Consider the following 24,522-nt stretch of genomic DNA (forward strand, 5'->3'; position numbering starts at 1 on the left):
TGGAATATTACTTCGGCTTTTTAGTTTTTAGCAACAGCTTTATGCATGCATGTGCAGCTGGGCATTGGCAAATGCCTCAGGAGGAAAGGGCATAGAATGCTGGATTTGCCTCCATGCTGCTCCCTCCTTTCCAGGATGTTAGTCTTTCTGTCTGCTTTAGTTGCTCTCTGATCTCTTGAAACAGTTGCTTCTTAAATTTTAGCTAGTTTTGTTTTTGTTCTCAGTAGGATGATTAGTTTGGAATAACTGTTCCATCATGGCCACACAGGAAGTTCTTTATAGACTGCTTTGTTTTCTTTTAAATTTAAAAATTAAAACTAGGTTTATTGACGTTTCAATTTTGAAACCTATTTTATAAAGTAAGTTCAACTTAAAATCTTACTCTGCCATCTTTTTTTTATTAACTTTTTTTATTGTATGGTATAACATATATACAAAGCAATCATTTTCAAAGCACTGTTCAATAAGTAGTTACAGATCCCAGAGTTTATCTGACATCTTTTTTAAGGGTCCCATTTAAGCTGGTTTAATGAAACATTTTAAACTTCATTTGTGAGTTTTAATGCTCAGTCATGCTTTAAATTATTGAACTGTGGTTTTGATTCTTTGAATCATTTCTATACTTAATTCTGTCACTTCCTAGAATTTAAATGTGCTCACTCATTAGGGAAACAATTATGTCATCCCAAATAGTTCAAACTATGCTTTTCAAGTCAGATAAGTCTAATTGTCCCTCTCACCAACTTATCTTTTTATTGCTTAATGAGTTTTGTGCTTTCATACCATTGTTATTCCTTGTTAGGGCCATAACCTTAATGTATTTCATTGACACTTAATTGGAATTTTTAAAGTTCTAATCACAGTGATGCAGGCTGCTCACTGGATATGGAGCTATTCATTTTAGCCCTTTTTAAAACAGACTTGTTATAAATGTATTCCTATCTGTTATGGGCTGTGTTTAACAGGAAGACATCAACAGTACCACAGCAGTATCAGGGGTAAATGATTGGTGGGGAGGGACAAAAGTTAAGGGAAGGTTTGAACTTTCCATTTGGTGAGCGTGTTTATCTTTTTCTCTTTGGAGCAGTGAAAATTGTCTAAAATTTAGAGTGTTGATGATTGTACAACTAAGTGAGGATAATGTGAGCCATCAGTTGTTGACTTTAGACTTGATACTTGATGCCCAATAGGTGGAGATGGCTGAAGTATACATTAACTAAGAAGTAGAATGCTGAACTGTGGTGTATACAGATGATGGAATATTTTGCAGCTACAGAAAGAAACAATGTCGTGAGGCATGCAAAGAGGTGAATGAACCTTGAGGATATTATGTGGTACAAAATAAGCCAGAAACAAAATAACAAATATTGTATGGTTTCTTTTAGAAAATACTTATAAGAAAAGGCTTAAATTGTAGGCTCATATAGCAGTCACATTTAGTCCAGAGCTGGAAATATTATTTCTAGATTGTGTGACACTATGCTTTACATACATGCATATGTGTGTGTGTGTATATATATATAACCTGGTATCTCCCTAGTACTTTGGCTATCTGTGTGACACCTAAGACTCAGAATGGAAGTTCTTCAGCTCTGAAAGTCAGCATTGCTATGTACAACAGCTTTTAAAGAAATTGAAAAAGAAATCAGGCTTCATTTAGAGAAAAAAGAGAAGCCCATCAAGTCAAGACTAGGGTTAAATCAGAAAACAGGGTTAAGAATGATATTGTCAGTATTTTAGAACTTCACCTACTGTATGTGACCAAAGGAAGAGAGGTTTATTTTTTTACAAAACCTAAATTTTCTGTAGCACACAATCTAATCTAATCAGTCTGTCTGGATAGCTCATTTAAACAACCCAGACACATGGAGCCCAGAATGGGAATGAGGCGGTGTTGATCAGATGATTAAAAAGTATTGGCAAAGTCCCTTGAGGGCTGGGAATAAAAATATGGAACTATTAAACATTACCACTGGGGGAGCTCCTGGTGCTGTCTCAAACATTAAGGACTCTCAAGTCAGTAGGCCAAACCCTTGATCTTTTTTTTTTAAAATATTTTTATTGTAAACTTTAACAAACATACAAAAATTCTTGACACAGTGTACAATCAATGGCTCACAATATGATCACATAGTTGTGTATTCATCACCGTGATCATTTTTTTAAATATTTGCTTCGCTCCAGGAAAAGAAAGAAGAAAGAAAAAACTCATACATACCATACCCTTTACCCTTCCCTCTTGTTCACCACTAGTATTTCAGTCTATTCAATTTATTTTAACCTTTCCCCCCAATTATTTCTTTATTTTTATCCATATTTTTTACTCATCTGTCCATACCCTAAATAAAAGGAGCATCAGACACAAGGTTTTCATAATCAGACAGTCACATTTTAAAAGCTGTATCATTATACAATCATCTTCAAGAAACATGGCTGCTGGAACACAGCTCTACAGTTTCAGGTACTTCTCTCTAGCCACTCTAATACACCATAAACTAAAAAGGGAATATCTGTATAACATATAAGAATAACCTCCAGGATAACCTCTCTGACTCTGTTTGAAATCTCTCAGCCACTGACACTTTATTTTGTCTCATTTCTCTCTTCCTCCTTTTGGTCGAGAAGGTTTTCTCAATCCCTTCATGCCTAGTCCCAGCTCATCCCTGGATTTCTATCCCACATTGCCGGGGAAGTTTTCACCCCTGGGAGAGTTATGTCTCACTTAGAGGGGAAGGGCAGTAAGTTTGCTTGCCGTGTTGCAAGTACTTGATCTAGAGACTTACACTAGTGAGGCTTATTTATATAGCGGAGAAGCTAAGCCTACCTATAGTTATACCTAAGAGTTACTTCCAGAAAGCCCTTTTTTTTGCTCAGATGTGGCCACTTTCTCTCTAAGCCCTACTCTGCAAATGAAATCATGACCCTCCCCAGTATGTGGGACATGACATCCAGAAGTGAAAGTCTCCCTGACAACATGGGATATGATTCCCAGGGATGAGCCTGGACCCAGCACCGTGGGATCGACAGCGCCTTCCTGACCAAAACAGGGAAAATAAATGTAACAACTAAGGCATCAGTGTCTGAGAGAGTTCAGATAGAGTCAAGAGTTTACTCTGGAGGCTACTCTTAACGCAAGCCACAGCTTCAGATTGCTATTTGCTGTGGTTTGCCAAATCCCAAATAAAACCATTCTTGCCGTTCTTAAAGAACACCAGGGGCTTTATGTGAGATTTTACAAAGGTGTCATGCACTGTGATTACTTTCCAGAAACCTACAGCTTCCAGATGGGTTCCTAGGCCAGATAAGTCCTGAAACCTCAGCCTCTCCAGAGCAGCAAGTAATTCCATTCCCCTATCCCATATTATCTACAGCCCTTTCCAATGTGAAAAAGCTAGAATGGGCGTAACCCAAATATCCGTAAAGGGTGGGAGAGAGATCGAAGGTGATGGTGGGGTTGTACAGAGAAGGTAGGCTTTAACAAATGAGTATGACTGCTGAATCATTACATTGTTATTTCTTTTAGTCTCCAGTGTCTTGGAGCAGCTAGAAGTAAAAACCTAAAATTTTGGAATTGTAACCCATACCCACATTTGAAATCTGTTCTATAACTAATTGTTGCGGTATGCTTTGAAATTTATTGCTTTTTTGTATATATGCTATTTCACAATAAAAAATATTTTCAAAATAAAAACAAAAAACCTTATGGTAAATATTAAAAAAGAAAAGAATGACCTTGTTACCCTTTGTCACCAAGTATTAGAATATATTAACTTAAAAGTTAGAAAATAAAGGAACTTTTATTAAAAAATAATAATAATAAAAGTTGCTGTCTAGGACGGGCAACGGTGGTGCGGTGGCAGAATTCTCGCCTGCCATGCTGGAGACCCGGTTGCCTCCCCATGCAAAAACAAACAAACAAACAAACAAAAGTATTGCTATCTAGTGTTCACAGTCTTATTTATCTAGACTATCAGTTTACTCTTGCTTTTCTCTCTACAGAAAGGCAGAAACTCTCCAAATGTCTTCCAGCAATGTCCAATTTTCTATTCCAATGTCACAAAGAGACACCAATGGTCTACCCGGTATGACTTCCAATGACCTAAAGACATTTACCGAAGGTGCTGTGTTAAGTTTTCATGACATCTGCTATCAAATAAAAGTGAAGAGTGGCTTTTTACTTAATCGGAAAACGACTGAGAAAGAAATACTAAAGGATATCAAGTATGTGTATAAATTTTTTTAACAGCTTTATCATCATACAATAAAGTTCACAGATTTTGCCTATTACAAATAAGGCTGCTATGAACATTTGTGTACACATCTTTTGTACAGACATATGGACACATGCTTTCATTTCTTTTAACGTAAAGAGTGGAATGACTGGATCATATGATAGGTGTATGTTTAGCTTTCTAAAGCACTGCCAAACTGTTTTTAAAGTGGTCGGATCAGACACATAAACTTGTTAGAGAAACTGAACAACTAATGTGTCCATGAGTTTTGCCTCTGAAAATCTTGTGGTTTAGTGAAAAGAGGCCTGGCTATATGATTCCTGATTTGGAGTGTAATTGTTATCTCTGAGTGTCACCTCTCTAATCCGTGAAACAGAGAGAAGACCAACTGTTGTATCTTATGAGCTAGACACTTAGGTACTTGTATACCTTATACTTTTTAGAGTAAGAGTCAGGGGGTCAAAATGTCAATATTTTATGAAAGTAGTTTGATAATCAGATTTGTTTTAAATGAATGGTTATAGTAGTTTGTGATCTGTGACGATTACTTAAGGTTTTCCTTCTATTATTCAGAGAGGCAGAAATTAAATAAAGATAATTATAATTTGGCCTCAGTTGTGCAATTGAAGACTGAAGTAATAAGAGAATTTAGGATCAAAGTCCATGTTTGATTGTATTTGATAAGCATCTAGTTTCTGAACTTCATTCTCTTCATCCAGCAACTAATCCATCATGTGGTGGTGGTAGCAGCAGCTTTGGCAGTAGAGTAGCAAGAGAAATGAGCATTTATTTAGGATCTCCTAGGTACCAGGTATCTCTTTCACCCATGATAATTATTAGGGTTCTTGTTAATACTTTTCTGATTTCTAGAGAATTGAGTCTGATTCTTCCTTTCTGTGGGTGGGGAGAGAGTCTGGGTTTGCTCAGACAGTAGGGTCTGTATGTTTATTTTATTTCTTCGTTTAATGGGGAAATGATTTATCCTAGACAAGACAGGCAGCCTTTTCAGGGTCTCCATGGCTGTGAGGAGTGGTTAGAGAAGAGCCCTTTACTGAGGTGTGGCTGCAGACCCACATGAAATCAGATGTTTCTCCTGTTTTCTTGCTACTTTGTATGGGACGGTGGACTCTTCTATTAGTAGCAACCAACTCCTGCAGGGGGGCTAGAAAATAACAGTATAGAGGACATTTTGTTTTGGTTGAATGGGTTCACTCTTAAAGGGATTCCAACTCTTTCCCTGCGGCATCTCCTACTGTCTTGCTTATGGGCAGCTTTATTTTATTAGTTGAGAAGCCTTCACTAGGAGAAAAAGGAGAGAAATGGTGGATACAAAGCCTTTATCTTTTATTACATGCCTCAATAAAATTGACTGATTTTGAAAAGCTGACAAGTTTTTTGTGCAGCATAAACATCAAGGAAATGTTGGTCTCTTCAGATTTTGTAGAAGGTAACAAATGATTTGAATACATGCAGGCTGAATAGATTTAAAATGCCACGAGAGTGTATTTATCTTATCTTTTAAAGCGTGTAGATTAGTAACTCAACACACTAAAAAGTGTCATCCACTCAAGACTTCACAGCATTTTGATGATTGAATGCTATTTCAGCAACAGGCGAATTCATCCTGTGGTATGTCTCTAGGCTTATAAATAGGCTTGTCAAATCTTTCAATTCTGTTGATTACTTTGTAGTTAAAGGGATTGTTGTACTTACTGACTCACATTTCTGATTTGAATATGCATGAGAAAGGTCTTTTTTTTTCCTCTTAGTTTCTAATCTTTCTTCTGGCCTCAACTCCATAGAATTTCTGGGATGAAGGAGTAAAGGGAAGGGTGGCTCCTGCCTGAATCAGCTATCACTGTGATAGTTGCCAAATGATGATTTTTTCTATTTTCATCATCTCTTTAATGTGTATTAGTTTGCTTTCTGCTAAGAGGAAAACCTTTATTATGTATCATTTTTCAGCCATGTGTTTGTATGAGTATGGACTCATCGATTTGTTTTTTATTCAATGAGTTGCAATGCATTTATTTATCTCGATACTCCTGTTGTTCCCGATTTGGTATACAGGATCCTTCGGGGGGTCCGTGGTTTTTTTTCTTTAACTCTGTGATCTTTTGACATGTCCTCTTCCCTTCATTCTTTGAGCATTTCCTTGGCACAACAGAAATTTCCAGATTCATTGTGTGCTTACCCTGCCTTATGCCTGCTGGTGGAGGATGGTATTTACAAACCAAGATCCGGTGTTCAGAATGCTCATCGCTTCTAGGCCTTCTCTGCTCAGTAGCCAGACGTATGGAATATATGAATGTGTATATGTACTTGCATGCCATAGTCACATACATCTATAACTTTATCTATCTTTGCACATATATTAAAACCCGTGAGTTCTCGTCAGTACTTCTGATTACAGTCTAACTCCTCAGGGTTCTTTCCACCTTTCCATGTTTGTAAATATCTTCTTACAAAGTGAAAAACCTGGCTCTCACTATCCTTTAAAATATTTACTTATTTGCTCAGTCAGTTCCCACATTTGTTAATATAAGCCTGTTGTGGAGTGCACCGAAAGAGAGACCACAAATTCCAAAACTGCAAGCCAGTTTGGAGTCTTTATTAGCCGGCCGGCAACTGCCTCAGAAACCTGAGAGGAGGATTCAGAGAGCAGCACCGCGGGGCTTGCAGGGTGGGCTTATAAAGGCTGAAACCGCAAGCTTATTCACAGAAGCAGAGAAGTGGCGTTAGTTTCACAGACCCACATCCTGGTTTTTGTGGCTATAAGCAAGCAAGCTTATCTACAGACGCAAAGAGTGCTATTAGCTTTTGCAAAATCAGGTTTGTGTGATTCCCACATCCTGGTCCCATTACCGGGTGTTATTCATGGGCCTGGGGGGGGATTTTCCACTCGGCTGGGGTCGAGCTCCTGACCCCTTACAAGCCTTCTTCCCATCCTCTGGCTGTGTCGCCTTCCTGCCCCCTTCACAGCTTGTGCTCTTGCATCTGACAGTTGTTGTGCCTTCCCATAGAACGTCCATTGCTTTTCTACTGAGAAGGCAAGAAATTATTTGTACATGAAATAACAAGTAGGGTATGTGAAAAGCTTTCTTTCCATAGTATCCCTAGATTCATTGTCTTTTCATAGTTCTTGGATTTGTGTTTTATTGAGAATATTCCTTTGTTTCCTTAGAAATAATTCCCATTTATAGAACCGTAGAGATTCAGTTATTGAACATTTTAAATTCTGACTAGATGCCTGGCATTGTGCAAGAAGCTAGTGACAGGCAAATGTCCTCTGTTCTCAGAAACCTTATAGTCAGAAGAGAGACGTGTCCTAGTGAGAGAGACCTACCTGCATAGAAATTCTGTAAAGCAGTAAATTGTGGTAGGGAATGGTAGACAGAGGGCTGGGTGTGGAGACAAGGGAATTGCAGACCATAAACCAGAACAGAGGTCAGTATGCATTTTCTATAAAAGGCCAAATGGTTAATATTTTTAGCTTTATGGGTCATACAGCCCTTGTTGCAAACTACCCATCCTGCCATCACAGCTGCAGACAATAGGTAAACGTATGAGTGTGACTGTTTCAGTAAAACTTTGCTTATGAAAACAGGTGACCACTCGTGGTTTGCCGATCCCTGGACTAGAATGTAAACAGTATAAGGGCTGTAACTTTTGTTTGTTTATTTTTCTCAGCTGTGTCCCATTTCCTAGAGGAGTGCATTGTACATACATAATAGAACTTAATAACTGTTAAATCAGTGAAAGTAGAATAATCCATTGCTCCAAATTGGAGCTCTTGCATTTGTGATCACTTGTTACTGTTTTCTGTAGTGCTAGGGCTTAGTGGCAAAGTAAAACCAACTCAGGGACCTATAAAATTCTTCTTGTCTTGGAATCCTCACATTCCATTTTGGGTTAATTATTCAGATTGTTGAATGGGTTTTCTGGAAAGGTTTTCTGACAATCACAGGAATAAGTCTTAGTGCATAACAAGCTTATTCCTCATCTTTTTGGAAGCAGTTTTTTTGTAACTATTGATAAAGATGATGCATTTAGAGTTATCGATAAATGTGCCAGTTTACCCAACTACTGACATTTCTTTTCACCCCAGAAGGAAAGATTACAAAAAGAACAAGAGATTTTTCTGTTATACAGGTTGCTCCCAACTCTCGCTGTATTTGTCTAATGTTTCAGTGAGGGGCACCTCAGTTATGAGCAAAAGTGAACGGTACATTATATCCTAGCATTCGCCAGCCATTTTACAATTGTAACAACATGAAAAGAATGGGTTCCTAGCAGAGGGGTCTATTTGATCTTTATATCATTTATAAAGTTAGACTTCGTCTATTGTTGATTTTTCATGTACTATTAGTAAATGTTGAGGTCCTTTTGTATCTAAACACCATGGCACAGTTGCATTGTGAAGTTTCTATTTCACTCACAGCAATTATATAGTTATAGGATTGGTCTCTGTGATAAACAGTATCTGGGAATGAAATTGTATTCCATTTGGAATAAATATTACTTTCTCTGTGGAGTAAACTTTGTCTTACCTACCACTTTGAAAGAGGGATGGGCTTAGACACCAGGGTTTTGAAAGGGTTAAGTCAGGCGTCTGCTTCATCATGCCTGAATAACTGCAGTGGCCAGTACCTCAATTCTCCTTTCTCCGGTATATTCTGTGCATCATTCTATTCATCTTCCCTGTCCTTTCAGGGCAAAATTGAAACTATTTGCCTTCTTCTTAGGTCTCTCTGAATAGTCACTATCTTTAACCATCCACTTAGTGTGTTTGAAATAGGTTTTTTATATCTTAAGAAAGTGATATCTCCCACTTCTAAACCATAAGAATTTTTTGGTCTACCTATACATTCGTTTTTAAAGCTGCTGGAATGCAATATACCAGAATTGAAATGGCTTTTATAAAGGGAATTTAATAGGTTACAAGTTTACAGTTCTAAACCTATAAATTTGTCCATACTAAGGCATCCAGGCAAAAATACCTTAATTCAAGAAAGACTAATGTGTCAGGAACACCTCTGTCAGCTGTGTGGTCACGTGGCTGGCATTGCTGATCCCTTGCTCCTGGGCTCCACTGTAGGGATTCCTCACTTTACTTCTCAATGGCTGGCTTTCATCTCTTGACTTCCTTTGACTCTCCCCAGGTTCTGGCTTGCTTAACATCTCATGGCAATGTCTGCTGGACTCCAAGTATATCCAAACATCCCTGTCTGTTCTCCATGTCTTGGCATCTGTATCAGTTCTGCTCTGAAGCTTGTCAGCTCTCTTGTTTCTGAGATTTCTCCAAAATATTTCCCCTTTTAAGGACTCCAGTAAACTAATCAAGACCCACCTGAAATGGGTAGAGGCACATCTAATAAAAATTCACACCTACAATTGGGTACGTCACATCTTCCCTGGAGATAATCTAATCAAAAGTTTACAACCTACTGTATTGAATCAGGATGAAAAGAAATGGCTGCCTCCACAAAATTGAATCAGGATTAAAATATGGCTTTTTCTGGGGTAAATAATATTTTCAAACTGGCACATTCCACCCTCTAGATGCCCCCAAAGACATGGTTTTTCCATATACAAAATACATTCACTGCATCACAGTATCACAAAAGCCTTAAACCATTTCACTAACAACACAAAGTAAAAACTAGTACAGTTTCAGGCAAGGTTTGTTCTGAGGCAAAAAATTTTCCTCTGGCAGTGGACCTGTGAGGCTCAGAACAAGTTATCTGCTGCCAATTTACAAAGGAGGGACAGTCAGGATATGTGTTTTCATTTCCATAGGGAGAAATCAAAAGGTAAACAAGGGTCACTGGACCCAAACAGCTCCTCAGACCTCCAGGGCAAACTCTATTGGATTTCAGAGTCTGAGAGCCATTTATCTTCAGAGCTTTAGGAAGCAGCAGCCCCACCCTTTCCAAGGACCTATGCAGCGGCTTTGCTCTTTCCAAACACTGGGGCAGTTGTAATCTTGGGGAACATTGGGGAAACCACCTTTTTCTCAGCTCCACCTTCTCCAAGTTCATCACACTCAAATTCTGCCTTCCCTCTACAAAGAATGCCTTCCTTACGGTTTTCAAAAGCATGCTTATTATTTCTGTGTAAAGCCTCATCAGAAACATCCTTGGAGTCCACATTTCTACCAACGGTCTCTTCAAAGCAATTCAGGCCTTCTCTATCAAAATCCTCAGAACTCTTCCAGAATCTTTGCCTTATCCTTTTTCTTTTTTTTTTTTTTTTTGCCTTATCCTTTTAAAAAGCTAATCCAACATTTTGGTACTTGCAAACTGCGGCAGCATTCCACTTCTCTGGTACCATTTATCTAGGAAGTAAATAATACATCTTGAGGGTACATATTTTGTTCTTCTAATTAGGTGGAGATTTTGAGCGTCATTAACTGGTGATATTTGTCTTGTTACCCCCTGAAGCACTTTATTCCAGTGGCTAGCCATTAAATTTCTTCTTAAGATATATTGGTTCTTGGTGTGACCAGATTTGAGCATTAAGAGCATGACTACTGGTGAGTCTGGAAATCTGTAGATGTACCTAATTGTGTAGAACTTGATTAGTTGGCGAATGGGGTTACTTGAAGATAATTGTCATCAAACATTACTCATGACCCATTTTGCATACACTGTGCTAAGAGAAATAAATGAAGCAGAGTTGCTTCACTAGACTCTTTTACATTTGTCAAGGAATCTTGAAAGTTGAATGTGTCATTTTCCAAAAAATATGAATGGCTTAAAGAATAAGTGCTTTGTTTTTTTATTGACAGTGGAGTCATGAAACCTGGCCTCAATGCTATTCTGGGACCTACTGGTGGAGGCAAATCTTCGTGAGTATAGCAGAGTATAACTAAACTTTTCCTTTGCTGTTTTAATGTGCTTTTAAAAATCACTTTTATGTAAACTGGTATTTGTTGAGCATTTGCTGCATGTCTTGTGATTAACATCAATCCTGTGAGCCATAATTTGGCTCATGGAGAATAAGAAGGGGATAAAATTAAAAGTGGAGAGATAAGGTACCAGTTACAAATGAAAACTTGAGTCTTAGATAAAAGAGCAAATTGTGTTGGGGTTACCAAGATCAAGGAGGTAGGAAGGTCTATGGGGTAAACTTCAGTTAGATAGTTTGTGCTAGATCAGCCTTGCTATCATGTCTTGGGCTTTGTCATAGCATGTGATGAAAAAAGGAAAGTGAGAATTTAAAGATAAATTTAATTTTAGTTCAACCAGAAGATTTCTTGGCAGGTTACTTTTCTAATTTGAGTAGGAATTGGATTCTAACTGAGAAATATAACCTGGATTGGAGGGAAAAAAATATATATATATATTTCTTTTTATAGGTTGTTAGATGTCTTGGCTGCAAGAAAAGATCCACGGGGATTATCTGGAGATGTTTTGATAAATGGAGCACCTCGACCTGCCAATTTCAAATGTAATTCAGGTTATGTGATACAAGTGAGTATTAGTGGATTTGCATTTTAGAGTTCTTTTGTTTGTCTTTGGGAAAGCACTTTAGCAGACAGTTTTGTCTGTTTTGATTGATTACATGACATGCGTATGGAACCAGCTCTGTTTATACCACCTTCCATAATATCTCATAAGATTCCTAATAGCTGAATGAAAAGGCGGAGAGAATTTGCAATGTGACCTCTATAAGGGCAGTGATAGCCATTCTAGTTAAAATATCACTTCCAAAAGATATTACTCTTTTATGCCCTCCCTTCACCTCTCTCCTTTCTCTAACTTAGAAAGATGTTTTGGTCGATCCTTGCATAAAACAATGTGGAAAATGTCCGCTAGGGGTAATCATGATTACCTGTGCTCTATTGGGGTATTCAGATGGGAGGTGAAATCATTCCATCAGAATTTGCATCTGTGGAGTTACTGCAATTCGTATAGCTGAAAGTTCATCCTTAACTGGAACTTGATCTGGGATATGTTCTTTTTGTGGATTAAGTTACATAACCTAAAGAATGATGATAGAAGAGACTTGATATGCTTTCTTTTTTTAAAACTTTTTTTATTGTTGAATATAACATATATACAAAGAAAAGGGAAAAAAAATCATTTTCAAAGAACATTTCAATAAGTAGAAACAGAGCAGATTTCAGAGTTTGTTATGAGTTACCATTTCACTATTTCAGATTTTTATTTCTAGCTGCTCCAAAACACTGGAGGCTAGAAGAAATATATTGTTTTCTATTTTATGAATTATGACAGTTGTACTAAAAAAAGCAATGAATTTCAAAGCACACTGCAACAATTAGTTGTAGAACAGATTTCAGAGATTGGTATGGATTACAATTCCACCGTTTCAGGTTTTTACTCCTAGCTGCCCTAAGGTATTTGAGACTAAAAGAAAAATGAATGTAATGATTCAGCAATCATACTCATTTGTTAAACCCTACCTTCTCTGCATAACTCCACCATCACCTTTGATCTTTCTCCCACTCTTTAGGGGTATTTGGGCTATGCCCATTCTAGCTTTTTCATGTTGGAAGGGGCTGTTGATAATATGGGCTAGGAGGATGGAACCAGTTGATGTTTTGGAGAGGCTGGCCCCTCTCTGCATTTCAGGATTTGCCTGGGCCAGTGACAAATCTGGAGGTTGCAAGTTTCTGGAAAGTTACCCTAGTGCATGGAACCACTGTAGAATCATATATAATGCCCTAAGTATTCTTTACAATTGGCGGGATTGGTTTTGGTTGGGGTTTGGCAAGGTATGAAGTGTAGCAATGTCTAACTGAAGCTTACATAAGAATGACTTCCAAATAGCCTCTCGACTCTATTTGAACTCTCTCAGCCACTGATTCCTTATTTGTTACACTTCTATTTCCCCTTTTGGTCAGAATGGAATTATTGATTCCACGGTGCCAGGGCCAGAGTCATCCTGGGAGTCAACTCCCATGCTGCCACGGAGACTTTCACCCTTGGATGTTATGTCCCACATAGGGGGGAGGGCAATGATTTCACTTGCAGAGTTGGGCTTAGAGAGAGTGATGCCACATCTGAGCAGCAATAGAGGTCCTTCAGAAGTAACTCTTAGGCATGCCTATAGGTAGTCTAAGCTTCTCTGCTACCTACATAAGCTTCACAAGAGTAAGTCTCAGGATCGAGGCACGACCTATTGATTTGGGTGTCCCTAAAGTTTAACACAGTATCAGTGGTTTCCTTGGTGGTAAAGTTTAATAGTTCCATATTTTTTCTCCTACCCCACAAGGGACTTTGCCAACAGATATGCTTTCTTAAAATGCCATTTTTGCCTTAAGGATGATGTCGTGATGGGAACTCTGACGGTGAGAGAGAATTTACAGTTCTCAGCAGCGCTTCGGCTTCCAACAACTATGACAAATCATGAGAAAAATGAACGGATTAACAGAGTCATTAAAGAGTTGGGACTGGACAGAGTGGCTGATTCCAAGGTAATGTAGAGAACTGATAGTATCATAGCTAGCAAACGGACCTTGTCTGTGTGTATCATATAACTCCTATTCAGAAATTTCCTGTAATGTGTGTGGTCAAAAGTGGTTGCTTTGTATAATGAGGAGAGAAGTGAACAAGCCTGGAAAATCTAAGAAATATTGAATTCTGAAAATGACATGGTCTAGTGTATGAAAATGTTCTTTGGCGTCATGTGCTTTCAATTATAGACCTTTGATCCTTACTCTCCTAGTTGTTTTAAATCATGCCTAATTCAATATCTCATTTCATTTTATTGCTGCATAATATTCTGTTATATCTATATACCACATTTTGTTTATCCATTCTTCTGTTGATGGACTCTTGGATTGTGACCATCTTTTGTTAATTGTAAATAATGCCACTGTGAACATTGGTGTACAAATGTCTGTTTGTGTCCTTGCTTTCAGATCTTCTAAGTATATACCAAGTAGGGGAATTGCTGGATCAGAAGGCAACTCAGTAGTTAGTTTTCTGAGGAATTGCCAAAATGTCTTCCACAGAACTGTTTTGCATTCCTACCAGCAGTGAATGAATGTTGCTATTTCTCCACATCCTCTCCAATATTTGTAGTTTCCTATTTGTTTAATCGCAGCCATTCTTATACGTGTGAGGTGCTATCTCATTGTGATTTTGATAAGCATTTTGTTGGGAAGTTTTTTATTATTGTTTCTATCTCTTGTTAGTTTGTTGAGATTTTCTGTTTCTTCAAGAGTCAATGTGGGTTGTTCATGTGTTTCTAGAAAATTGTACACTTCGTTTGTGTAATGTGTTGGCATATAATTAATGCTCATAGTATCCTCTTATGATCTTTTTTATTTCTGTGGGGTCAGTAGTACTGTTCCCACTGTCATTTCTGATTTTTTCATTTGCATCTTCTCTCTTTTCTTGTCAGTGTAGCTAAGAGTTTGTCAATTTTATAGATCATCTCAAAGAACTAACATTTGGTTTTTGTTGATTCTGTTTTTTATTCACAATTTCATTCATTTCTGCTCTAATCTTTGTTCTTTCTGTTCTTCTTGCTTTGGGATTAGTTCACTGTTCTTTTTCTAGTTGCTTGGGATTTATTCTTAGTTAGGGTAGCATATGAGTTATTTTTTCATACTGTTTCAAAGACAGCAAAGAATGGGAGTGTTCTGCTGACGGCTGCTTCATAGCTTTCTGGCTGGGTTTTATGTAAAGTGTATTTTAAAGCTGTGTTTCGTTTGGAAGAATAACTCTGTGATGATGCCATTTATCACTTATTTTCATTTTTTGAGTGATTGGGTGTCCCTTGGTTTGACTCTGTTATTTCATTTTGTCTTTCCTGTAAGGTGTTTTCTTCCAGGCTGTTTGTTTGTTTGTTTTTCTTTTAGGCAGCCATTACCCTAAACTGCTTGCTCGGATTTCCAGGGAAAATCTACTGAAAGCACAGCTCCTGGCTTCTGAGAATTGATTTATCTGATTCAAACAGTACATTTTGAAAAATTTGCATCTCATAAAATTTTTAAACACAACTGAAATATAGAAAATAGTCTTATTGCTAGTACCATTCACCTAGATCTCTGTTTTATTCCATAACTGCTTCATCTTTTCCTTTCTGGAGTATGCTTTTAAAAGTTATAAATACCATATTTTATTCCAAAATACTTATTTTGCATTAGTGGTAAAAATAAAGACGTTTGCCCACATAACCACAATACCATTATCACCTAATAAAACTAACAATATCAGGTGGGCAATGGTGATGCAAGCAGAGTTCTGACCTGCCATGTCAGCAACCCAGGTTCGATTCCCGGTGCCTGACCGTGCAAAAAAAACAAAGACAAAAGCAATCATCATTAAAACTAACAGTGTCTCAGTATTGTCTTTGTTGAGCCTCTATTTATTCACATTTTCCAAATTGTCTCCAAAATGTCTTTTATAGCTCTGCTCATTTGATCTGACCAGGAACCATGTTTAGAATATGACTGTTACATCTTTGAAAACCCTCAGTGTAAGAATTGTTTTCTGCCCCTTGTCTCCCCAAGCACATACTCACAAAGACATTGACTGTTTAAAAAGATTGGGCCAGTTGCTTCATAGAATATCCCCCTTTCTGACAAATCTGAAAGAATGAGGCAGGAATTCTGTTGGGGTATAGACAGGATCAATTTGAAAAACCTTGTGGTGATTTACGAGGTGCTAAAGAGGCATGGTGGAAAGTGGATTTTCCTGCCTGCCAAACCCACACTCTTATTGTAAGTCTACTTTGGGAATTTGTAGGTGGAGGAGGGGGTGGGACATGGAGGAAAAGATTGTTGATGGTGGTAAGAATCCAAATAAATAGATACTGGGTGGGCCACATGGCTCAGCAGGCAGAGTTCTTGCCTGCCGTGCCCGAGACCCGGGTTAGATTCCCACTGCCTGTTCATGCAAAAAAATAAATAAATAGGTAGATACTGTTAACCTTTTCTTCTATCTTTATCCCCATTTTTTAGATTGTGATTTCACTGTGTCAGGCCATATCTTTTAGTGTTTGAAATTATCTTAAAATTAAATATTTCACTTTATAAGGAATATTCTCTTTTGACTTTGTAATAATCAAGGAGCAGTTTAAAGCCAGCCTTCAGACTTCCATTGAGGCTTAGCCCTTTACCCATCTCTCTGCTATTCTTTAATTTACTCATCTTATAAGCAAGTAACCTACCTGGTTTTGTTTGCTGTTCAGAATAAATGAGAATAATGAGATAAAGTATGTCATACAGAACTGGCATGTATTAGGAGCTCACTAAATGGGTTGTTATTAATTATTATTAATGATATTGTGTTTCAGGTTGGAACACAGTTCATCCGTGGTGTGTCTGGAGGAGAAAGAAAAAGGACAAGTATTGGCATGGAGCTTATTACTGATCCCTCCATCTTATTCTTGGATGAGCCCACAACTGGTTTAGATTCAAGCACAGCAAATGCTGTCCTTTTGCTCCTGAAGAGGTAAATGCTATGGAAACATTATTCTTTGTATTCATGAAATAAATTGAGCACCTACTATGTACCAGGCATTTTTCTTGGTGCAAGAGATTCAGCAATGAGCACAACAAAAATCTTCCTTCTATGATGGAGGGAAAACAGAGAATAAACAAATAAATGTTTTCAAGAAAAATGAAGCAGGGTAAGAGTATTGATAATGATGGCTTTGATGGGGAAGGGTATGCTATTTTATATAACAGCTGGTCAGGGAAGACCTCAACAGTGTAACATTTGAGCTGTACCTAGTGAGACCTGGATATCTAGGAGAAAGGTCCACTATTGAAGTGGGGAGCCTGTGGCCCCAAGTCGGCATGCCTCTTGTGTTTGGAACATCAAGGAAACCAAAGGACTGGACTCCAGTGACCTCCAGGAGAGTGAAATGGTTTAGAATAGGACATGAGATGGAATTGGGTGGGTGGCAGATTGTATAGATCTGGTAGGCCACTGTAAGAACTGAGTTTTACTGTCTCTGGGTGACATGGAAAACTTTTAGTGAATTTTAAAATAAGAGAAGTGGCAGCTGTATAGAGAAAAGACTTAATTTGAGCAAGTGTGGCTGCAGAAAAACCAGTAAGGGGGCTGTTCGGTTGAGATATGATGGTGGCTTTACCTAGGATGATAGTGAGATGGTGAGAAATGGTTGGATTCTGGATATATTTTGAAGGTAGAACAACAAAATTGGCTTATAAATTAGCCCTCAGATGTGATTATTGAGAGATGACTGCTAAGACTTGGAGCCTGAATAACTGAAAGAATCAAGTTAAAGGAATGGAATTTTATTTTATTGAGAAAGAAGACTGTGAGAAGAATTTGTTTAGAGGAGAAATTTCAGAGTTTAGGTTGGGGTATCTTTTTTTTAAGTAATTTTAAAAGTAATTAAAAGACTAATTTCAATAGTTTTTATAGAAAAATTACAAGACTAGTGGAGAGAAATCCTGTCTCCTCACTTAGATTTCCCAGTTGTCATTTTACCACATGTGCTTCTCCCTCCGTTCCCCAGTAGTCTTTTTCTGACCTCATGCTCCATCACCTCTAAATGCTCTAGAGTATAGCTCCAAAAATCAAGAACACTCCATTAGTATCACACAAACCTGCCAATCAGAAAGTCAATACTGATGCCATTATCAGTAGACTCTATTTAGACTTTACCATCTGGCCCAGCAATGTCTCTTTCCGTTCTGACTCAGGAGGCTCTCCAGGACCAAAATGTCTTTTGTAGTCTCTTCTAATCTGGGACAGGTCCTCAAGCTTTCCCTGTCTCTCATGTTTTTGATAGTCTTCGAGAGTACATTTTTCAGGGTAACCCTCAATCTGGGTCCTTCTGCTGTGTCCTCATGACCACTTTCAGGCCATTCATTCTTGGCAGGGCCACCCCAGCAGTGCCCTGTACTCTGCTCATTGCATCATACTGAGCGGATGCACCAGGTGCAGGGGCCTCTCCCCTGATTTGTGATGTTAACCTTGACTGCTTGGTTGTGGTGCAGTCTGCTGGGTTTCACCACTGTAAAATCACTCACTATTAGTATTTTGTGGAGAGATCATCAATGTGATGACAATATTCCATTCCTCATTGCATGTGCTGACCACTCCTGCCTGTATCAGCTACTAGTCTGATGGCTGTCAATGGGTAATGTTCAATTACCATCATCTTTCTACATACATCAGCTGGCTTTCCACTGTAAGACAGAGGCTTTCCTTCTCAGTTTATTTACTAACATTTACTTCTATTCCTGTTCTTTTCAATGGATTAATCTGTTATTCTTACATATTATCATGATCAAATGAACCCTCATTTGACCAGTTACAGAGCCCCTTCATTCTGGCATGTGTATCTTTTTGACATGTCCTTATTTGTTTTCAAGCATTTCTTTACTTTATGGTTAACAAGATGTTCCAGGCTTGTCTTTTACTTTTCCTATACCAGCTGTTTCTCCAAGGAGCCCTGGTACCTTCTGGTGTGTAGTGAATATTTGGAAAACCAAGATCTAGTTGCTTCGTGTGCTCTGTTTAGTGTGTCATTGCTTCTAGACCTTCTCAGAGTCAGAAAGTAAATACATGTACTTGTGTGTGTTTGTGTATTTTGTAATATAGAAAGACACACATACATCTGTAACGATTTCTGTATCTGTCAATGTATATATATTAAAACACCCATGAACTCATTATTGTATTTCCAATTTGTAACACGTCAGTGTTCTCTTTAGTTTCTACCCCTTCCATGTTTGTAAAGGCCTTTTTAGACACTAAGAAACTTGACTCCCATTATCTCAATATTTTTACATACTTGCTCAGTTAACTTATTTGCTTAATGAAACTAATCTCCTAATCATTTTGGTCAGTTCTCTGTCGACCACCTCTGCAATACCCCACTCCATACCACTCTTTAAGTTGCCAGCACATTGCTTTCACACAGCATTCCCTTCTGATCACTGCCTTGCTTTCTCTGATCTCCATGACCTCATAAGCAAATCTCTAATGTCAGAATGAGAACTAAAAGAAAATGGGAAGAAAGGGCGATTTTAGACAGCTTAAGTTTGATAATGTCAATTACACATATAAGTAAAGATGCTGAGTAATGGATCTAGAGTTCTAATTGAGTTAGAAAATATATCCATGGTGTTTATGTTTTTTCTAACTCTGTTAACTGTGTTCATTAAAGAATGATGACTCAATATGCTGTAGATATTTCCTTTATGTTTCCAACTAATTATCACAAAAGGATCCTTCTTCATTCTTTGAAAGCTCTAGCATAGCCTTTCTCAAGCTCTACTGTGTTACTAATGACCTTGGGTCTTGTTCAAATGCATATCCTATTTTTTCCATAGCTCTGAAATAAAGCCCCAGATTCTCTGTTTTTAACAGGAGATACTGATGCAATTGGTTCTCAAACCAAACTTTAAATAGCAAAGCTCTAACACAAATCCACTTCACCTGCTTCAAATCCTTTACCAGCCCCTCATCTTGCCTACTGACTGAAGTTTCAGCTTCTGAGTGAAAAGGTTCATCATTGGCCTGTTTTTTGCTACAGTGTTTTTAGTTAGCTTCTACACCTCCCCACAACTCCAATATATGTATACACACACACACACACACACACACACACTCACACATACACCTTGCTCTGCAACAACTCTGAATTACTTGTAATGTCTTGAGTAGACACACTTTGTTCACTGTGATAGACAGACTCTGTTTGCTGTGGTCCTTCTACCTGGAATACCCTTTTACTCTTCACTGAGCTTACTCCCGTTGTTCCCCTTGATATCTTTAGGCTGGGGTTTAGCCTCCTATTTTGCTTAGCAAGCAACCCTTAGCTACTTCTGTCATATTCCATGTTGTATTGAAATTATTTTATCTACTGGCTTGATCCTTTTCCAGCCAGGGCAACTCTATATAAACTGCTTTAAAAGTGCTATAAATTGAAGAGATTCTTCTCATCACTATTTTAAAACTGTTTTTGAATACTGATTTTGGTCTTTGGTTCTTCTATCCACAAGTAGTAATTCCTGTAAAAGGACAGTTTAGCTCTGCTTTGGTCACTGAAATAGAAAAGCAATCAAACCTCAGTTCTGCTAACTTACTGTGACCCATCTGTTAAAATGGGTTTCTAAGCCTCATCTGTAAAATGAAGGTAAAAGTTGGTACTGATTCTAACAATCTTAGAAAAATTTACATGAGCTTATCTATAAAGTATTTAGCCAAAGATATAGTAAGTTCTCAGTAATGTTAACTGTATTATTAAGGCAAAAGAATGACTATTTTTTTCAGTCATATAGTTCATGCAAAGTATACAATCAGTGGCTTACAATATCATCACATAGTTGTATACTCATCACCATGATCATTTTAGAACATTTGCATCACTCCAAAAAAAGAAATAAAAAGAAGAAAAATCCCATATATCCTATACCCTTTACCTCACCCTCTCATTGACCACTAGTATTGCAGTCTACCCAATTTTTTTTTTACCTCTTATCCCCCTTTATTATTTATTTATATTTTGTCTTTATTTTTTACTCATCTGTCCATACCCTGGATAAGGGGAGTGTCAGACATAAGGTTTTCACAATCACATGGCCACATTGTAAAAGCTATACAATCGTCTTTAAGAATTAAGGCTACTGGAACACAGCTCAGTAATTTCGGGTACTTCCCTCCGCCCACTCCAATACACCACAAACTAAACAGGTATATCTATATAGCGTATAAAAATAACCTCCAGGATAACCTCTCAATTCTCCTTGAAATCTCTCAGTCCTTGAAACTTTATTTTGTCTCATTTCTCTTTCCCCTTTTGATCCAGAAGGCTTTCTCAATCCCATGATGCTGGGTCCTAGCGAATCCTGGGAGTTTGGTCCCACATTGCCAGGGAGATTTACACCCCTGGGAGTCATGTCCCACGTAATCGGGGAGGGCAGCGAGTTCAGTTGTTGAGTTAGCTTAGAGAGGGAGGCACATCTGAGCAACAAAAGAGAAGGAAGACCAATTCTTAAAGAGCCGGAAGACTTCAGTGATCTGTGGGAACGGGATATAAGATCATTGTTTTAATATTTCCTCCATAATAGTAGATCTCAAACTTTTGAATGCACAGAGAACTTAACCAGGTTTACTTGTTAAAAAATAAAAAATTTCCAGACCAACTACCCAAGTTCTAGGTCAGTGGATCTGTGACAAATACCCAGGAATCTGCATTTTAAATAGGCAGTCTATCTGATTTCTAGACTGACCATGCATCACAATTGAAGAAACCCTAGTCTGGGAATTTAGGCTCCCTAACTATAAGGTAGATAATATAAGATGAGAAATCAATAAAGAAAAATCTTGGTGATCCAACAACCGATCAAAAGGCAGGACTGAAGTATTTTACCAGGACATGCAAGTTCCAGATGTTTAATGACTCGTTATTTTCTCACTTTTAACTTTAGGATGTCTAAACAGGGACGAACAATCATCTTTTCCATTCATCAGCCTCGTTATTCCATCTTCAAGTTGTTTGATAGCCTCACCTTACTGGCCTCAGGAAGACTATTGTTCCATGGGCCTGCTTCAGAGGCCTTGGGGTACTTTGCATCAGCGGGTATGGTTGACCTTTTCATGCAGTAAGATCCCTCATTAATAGAATCTTGAAAATGAACTAAGAGGGTGGACAGGAGTGTTGTTTAATCTTTGGATAGAAGTATCATAGTTTTCACTGCCCCCAAACATCTCTGGTCATTGTTGTGCCAGAATTTTCTTCATTTTGCAGCACTTGCTTCTTGTTTAAGTCTCCTTCCTGTCCTACTCGAGTAGGCTTGTAGGTGTGTATACGTATGCTTCCCAGTTTGGTGACTTTTTCCTAAAAGTTCACTAATTGGAAAAGTTCACTAATCAAAGTATTGGCCTCATAGCCACTTAGTCTCTCAGTTGAACATTTTTTGGAAAAGTCTGTTAATGCCCTTAAATCATTGTCTTGTTGACCATATTAACAGATCAGGCTTTATTATTTTTCTTCCTTGTGTGTGTAATGTCAGTTTGCCTTGATGCGGGTTCATGGAGATGCTACTAATTAGGTACATTAGGTTGCAGATTTAGACCTTGAGTAGGTGTGAGTCATTGGAATGGCTAATCATAAATCTGGCTTTGATGGGCCAACTTTTCTGAACAATTCTGGATGCATGGTTCTCTTTCAGATACAAATGTGTGATTTTCCATGGGTCATTATGCAGTCTGCTTCATTTTAGAAATACTTGGATATGATTATAGATCATTCCCTTGGCCTTAAATTTTGTTTTAAATATTCCCTAACTTTCTTAATTTAGCCTTTATCCTTTTAAAACGGTCATGCCACACAAGAAATTGAGGTGAGGGTTCAGGTGTTCTGCGTTGGCCATGCTCTGTCTTTTGTTTTTTGGAGTACATGGGCCGGGACTCTCGAACCTTGGTCTCCTGTATGGTGAGCGAGAAGGCTACCCACTGAACCACTCATGCACCTCTGGCTGGGTTCTCTTGAGAATGCCGAGAATGCTGCCTTGATTTATTTTCTATATTAGAATTGTAGCAGCATAACATGCTAATTTGGATTTCCTAGTTGAGAAGGTGAGAAGCAGACTTTCCTGTTCAGACTGCGTCTCCGTGGACTCAGACAGTAGGAGCACATGATGCGCCCTCCAGGGGCCCAGTCCCGCTGTGCCTCAGGCTGGGCTTTGCTTGCTGCCTTACTTTGAGGCACACTAGTCCGAGCTATTTTTCCCCGAACTTTTTTTTTCCTTGGACCTGTATTTAGAGTTTTGATGAAGTACTGATAAGTACCACAGAGCATACTGATGGCTGTTTCAGGTCTCATGAATTGTCAAGGGTAAGTAAGACTTACCCTAAACACTAAAGTAAGACTTTCTTAGGAGTCCAAAGTCAGTTTGGATTCTATTTTATTTTCCTGGGAGACAGAGAATTGTTGAAATATTATGTGGTTGAATATATAAGAAGCGAGGGTAAACTACGAGAAAGGAAAGAAAAAACAAGAGGGATAGGTTGACAAATTCTTTCTCCCCCAGCTGATCCTTTCCACCCCCTGAAAGTGAGTCCTCTTTATTTTCCGAGACCATCAAGCCTTTGAACAGTGTTGCCTTTGCTTTGTAGGTTATAACTGTGAGCCCTATAATAACCCTGCGGACTTCTTCCTGGACATCATCAATGGAGACTCCTCTGCTGTGGTATTAAATAGAATGGAAGAAGACAGTGAAGGTATGTAAGGCTGCTAGATTTAAAGAGTTTTAAAGTTTAGAATCACAGATTTTTTTTTTTTTGCCCAATTGAATTGACCGAAGTTTGGCCATGTGGTAGCTATTCAAATGCGACTTTGTAATATTCAATATGATGTTCTGATACAAGTCAACATATCGGTTTTGTAGTCCATGAGTTCTGTGGATGTTTATGATTTAATTTACAAATGTGCTTACTGTCAATTGTAAGGGAGAATTTCCATTAAAAACTAAAAACGCTTTTTGTTTATGTAGTGTTTTGAAATAAGGAACTTGGCAATTGATGCATTCTCACATAGCAAAACTGTAAGCATTTTTGCTCATTATAAAAGACCAGGTTTTTGTTGTAAGAATTATAACTCCCCATGCTAAGAAATCTTTTTCTTTTCTTTTCTTTTTTTGGGTATGGGCAGGCTCTGGGACTTGAACCCAGGTCTCTGGCATGGCAGGTGAGAATTCTGCCACTGAGCCACCATTGCACTGCCTAAGACATCTGTTTTTGAAAGAATTAGGTCAAGGTTCAAATATTATAGTTAGGAAAAGATCAGTGGATTCTCTGTATAAGTTTATGGAAGTAGTCATTTATTTTTCTAATGTGTAAAATAATGACAGATCCTAGAATTTTCTATTCTCAAACTTTTGAGTTAAGGTCTTAGGAAAAAATCTAAGAAAGGAATAACAGAAAAATGGGCTAAATCCATTGTTATCTTGTTAATCATGTTGACGTTCTTTATCCACTTTCATTCTGAAGTCAAGGGAGCTGAAGAAGATTCCAGAAGAGATAAGCCCCTAATTGATAAATTGGCTGAGTTTTATGTCAGTTCCACCTTCTTCAGAGAAACAAAAGCTGAGTTAGGGGAACTCTCAGGGGGTCAGAAAAAGAAGCGGATCTCAGTCTTCAAGGAGATTTCTTATGCCACTTCCTTTTGTCATCAACTCAGATGGGTTTCCAGACGTTCATTCAAAAATTTACTGGGTAATCCCCAGGCCTCTATTGCTCAGGTAACCTGACAGATTCTTTTGGTTTGTTTGTTTGTTTTAACAAGCTTCTTTTAATTATTCTGTGAAATACTCACGTGGGAACAT

The 24,522-nt window shown here is 38.1% G+C and overlaps 1 protein-coding gene across 1 annotated transcript in view; it reads left to right on the plus strand.

Moving 5' to 3' along the window:
• Positions 1-548: 548 nt before the first annotated feature.
• Positions 549-24,522, plus strand: part of ABCG2 (ATP binding cassette subfamily G member 2 (JR blood group)) — a 43,702-nt gene continuing 19,728 nt past the window's right edge. Inside the window, 9 exon segments of the mRNA XM_077142888.1 lie at positions 549-1,307; positions 4,000-4,221; positions 11,023-11,082; positions 11,593-11,707; positions 13,522-13,674; positions 16,506-16,663; positions 21,625-21,776; positions 23,315-23,419; positions 24,188-24,438. Of these exon segments, the coding sequence (XP_076999003.1) occupies positions 1,252-1,307; positions 4,000-4,221; positions 11,023-11,082; positions 11,593-11,707; positions 13,522-13,674; positions 16,506-16,663; positions 21,625-21,776; positions 23,315-23,419; positions 24,188-24,438 (1,272 nt within the window). The 5' untranslated portion in view covers positions 549-1,251.

This window comes from Tamandua tetradactyla, chromosome 24, assembly GCF_023851605.1.
Source record: "Tamandua tetradactyla isolate mTamTet1 chromosome 24, mTamTet1.pri, whole genome shotgun sequence".
NCBI classification, from domain to species: Eukaryota; Metazoa; Chordata; class Mammalia; order Pilosa; family Myrmecophagidae; genus Tamandua; species Tamandua tetradactyla.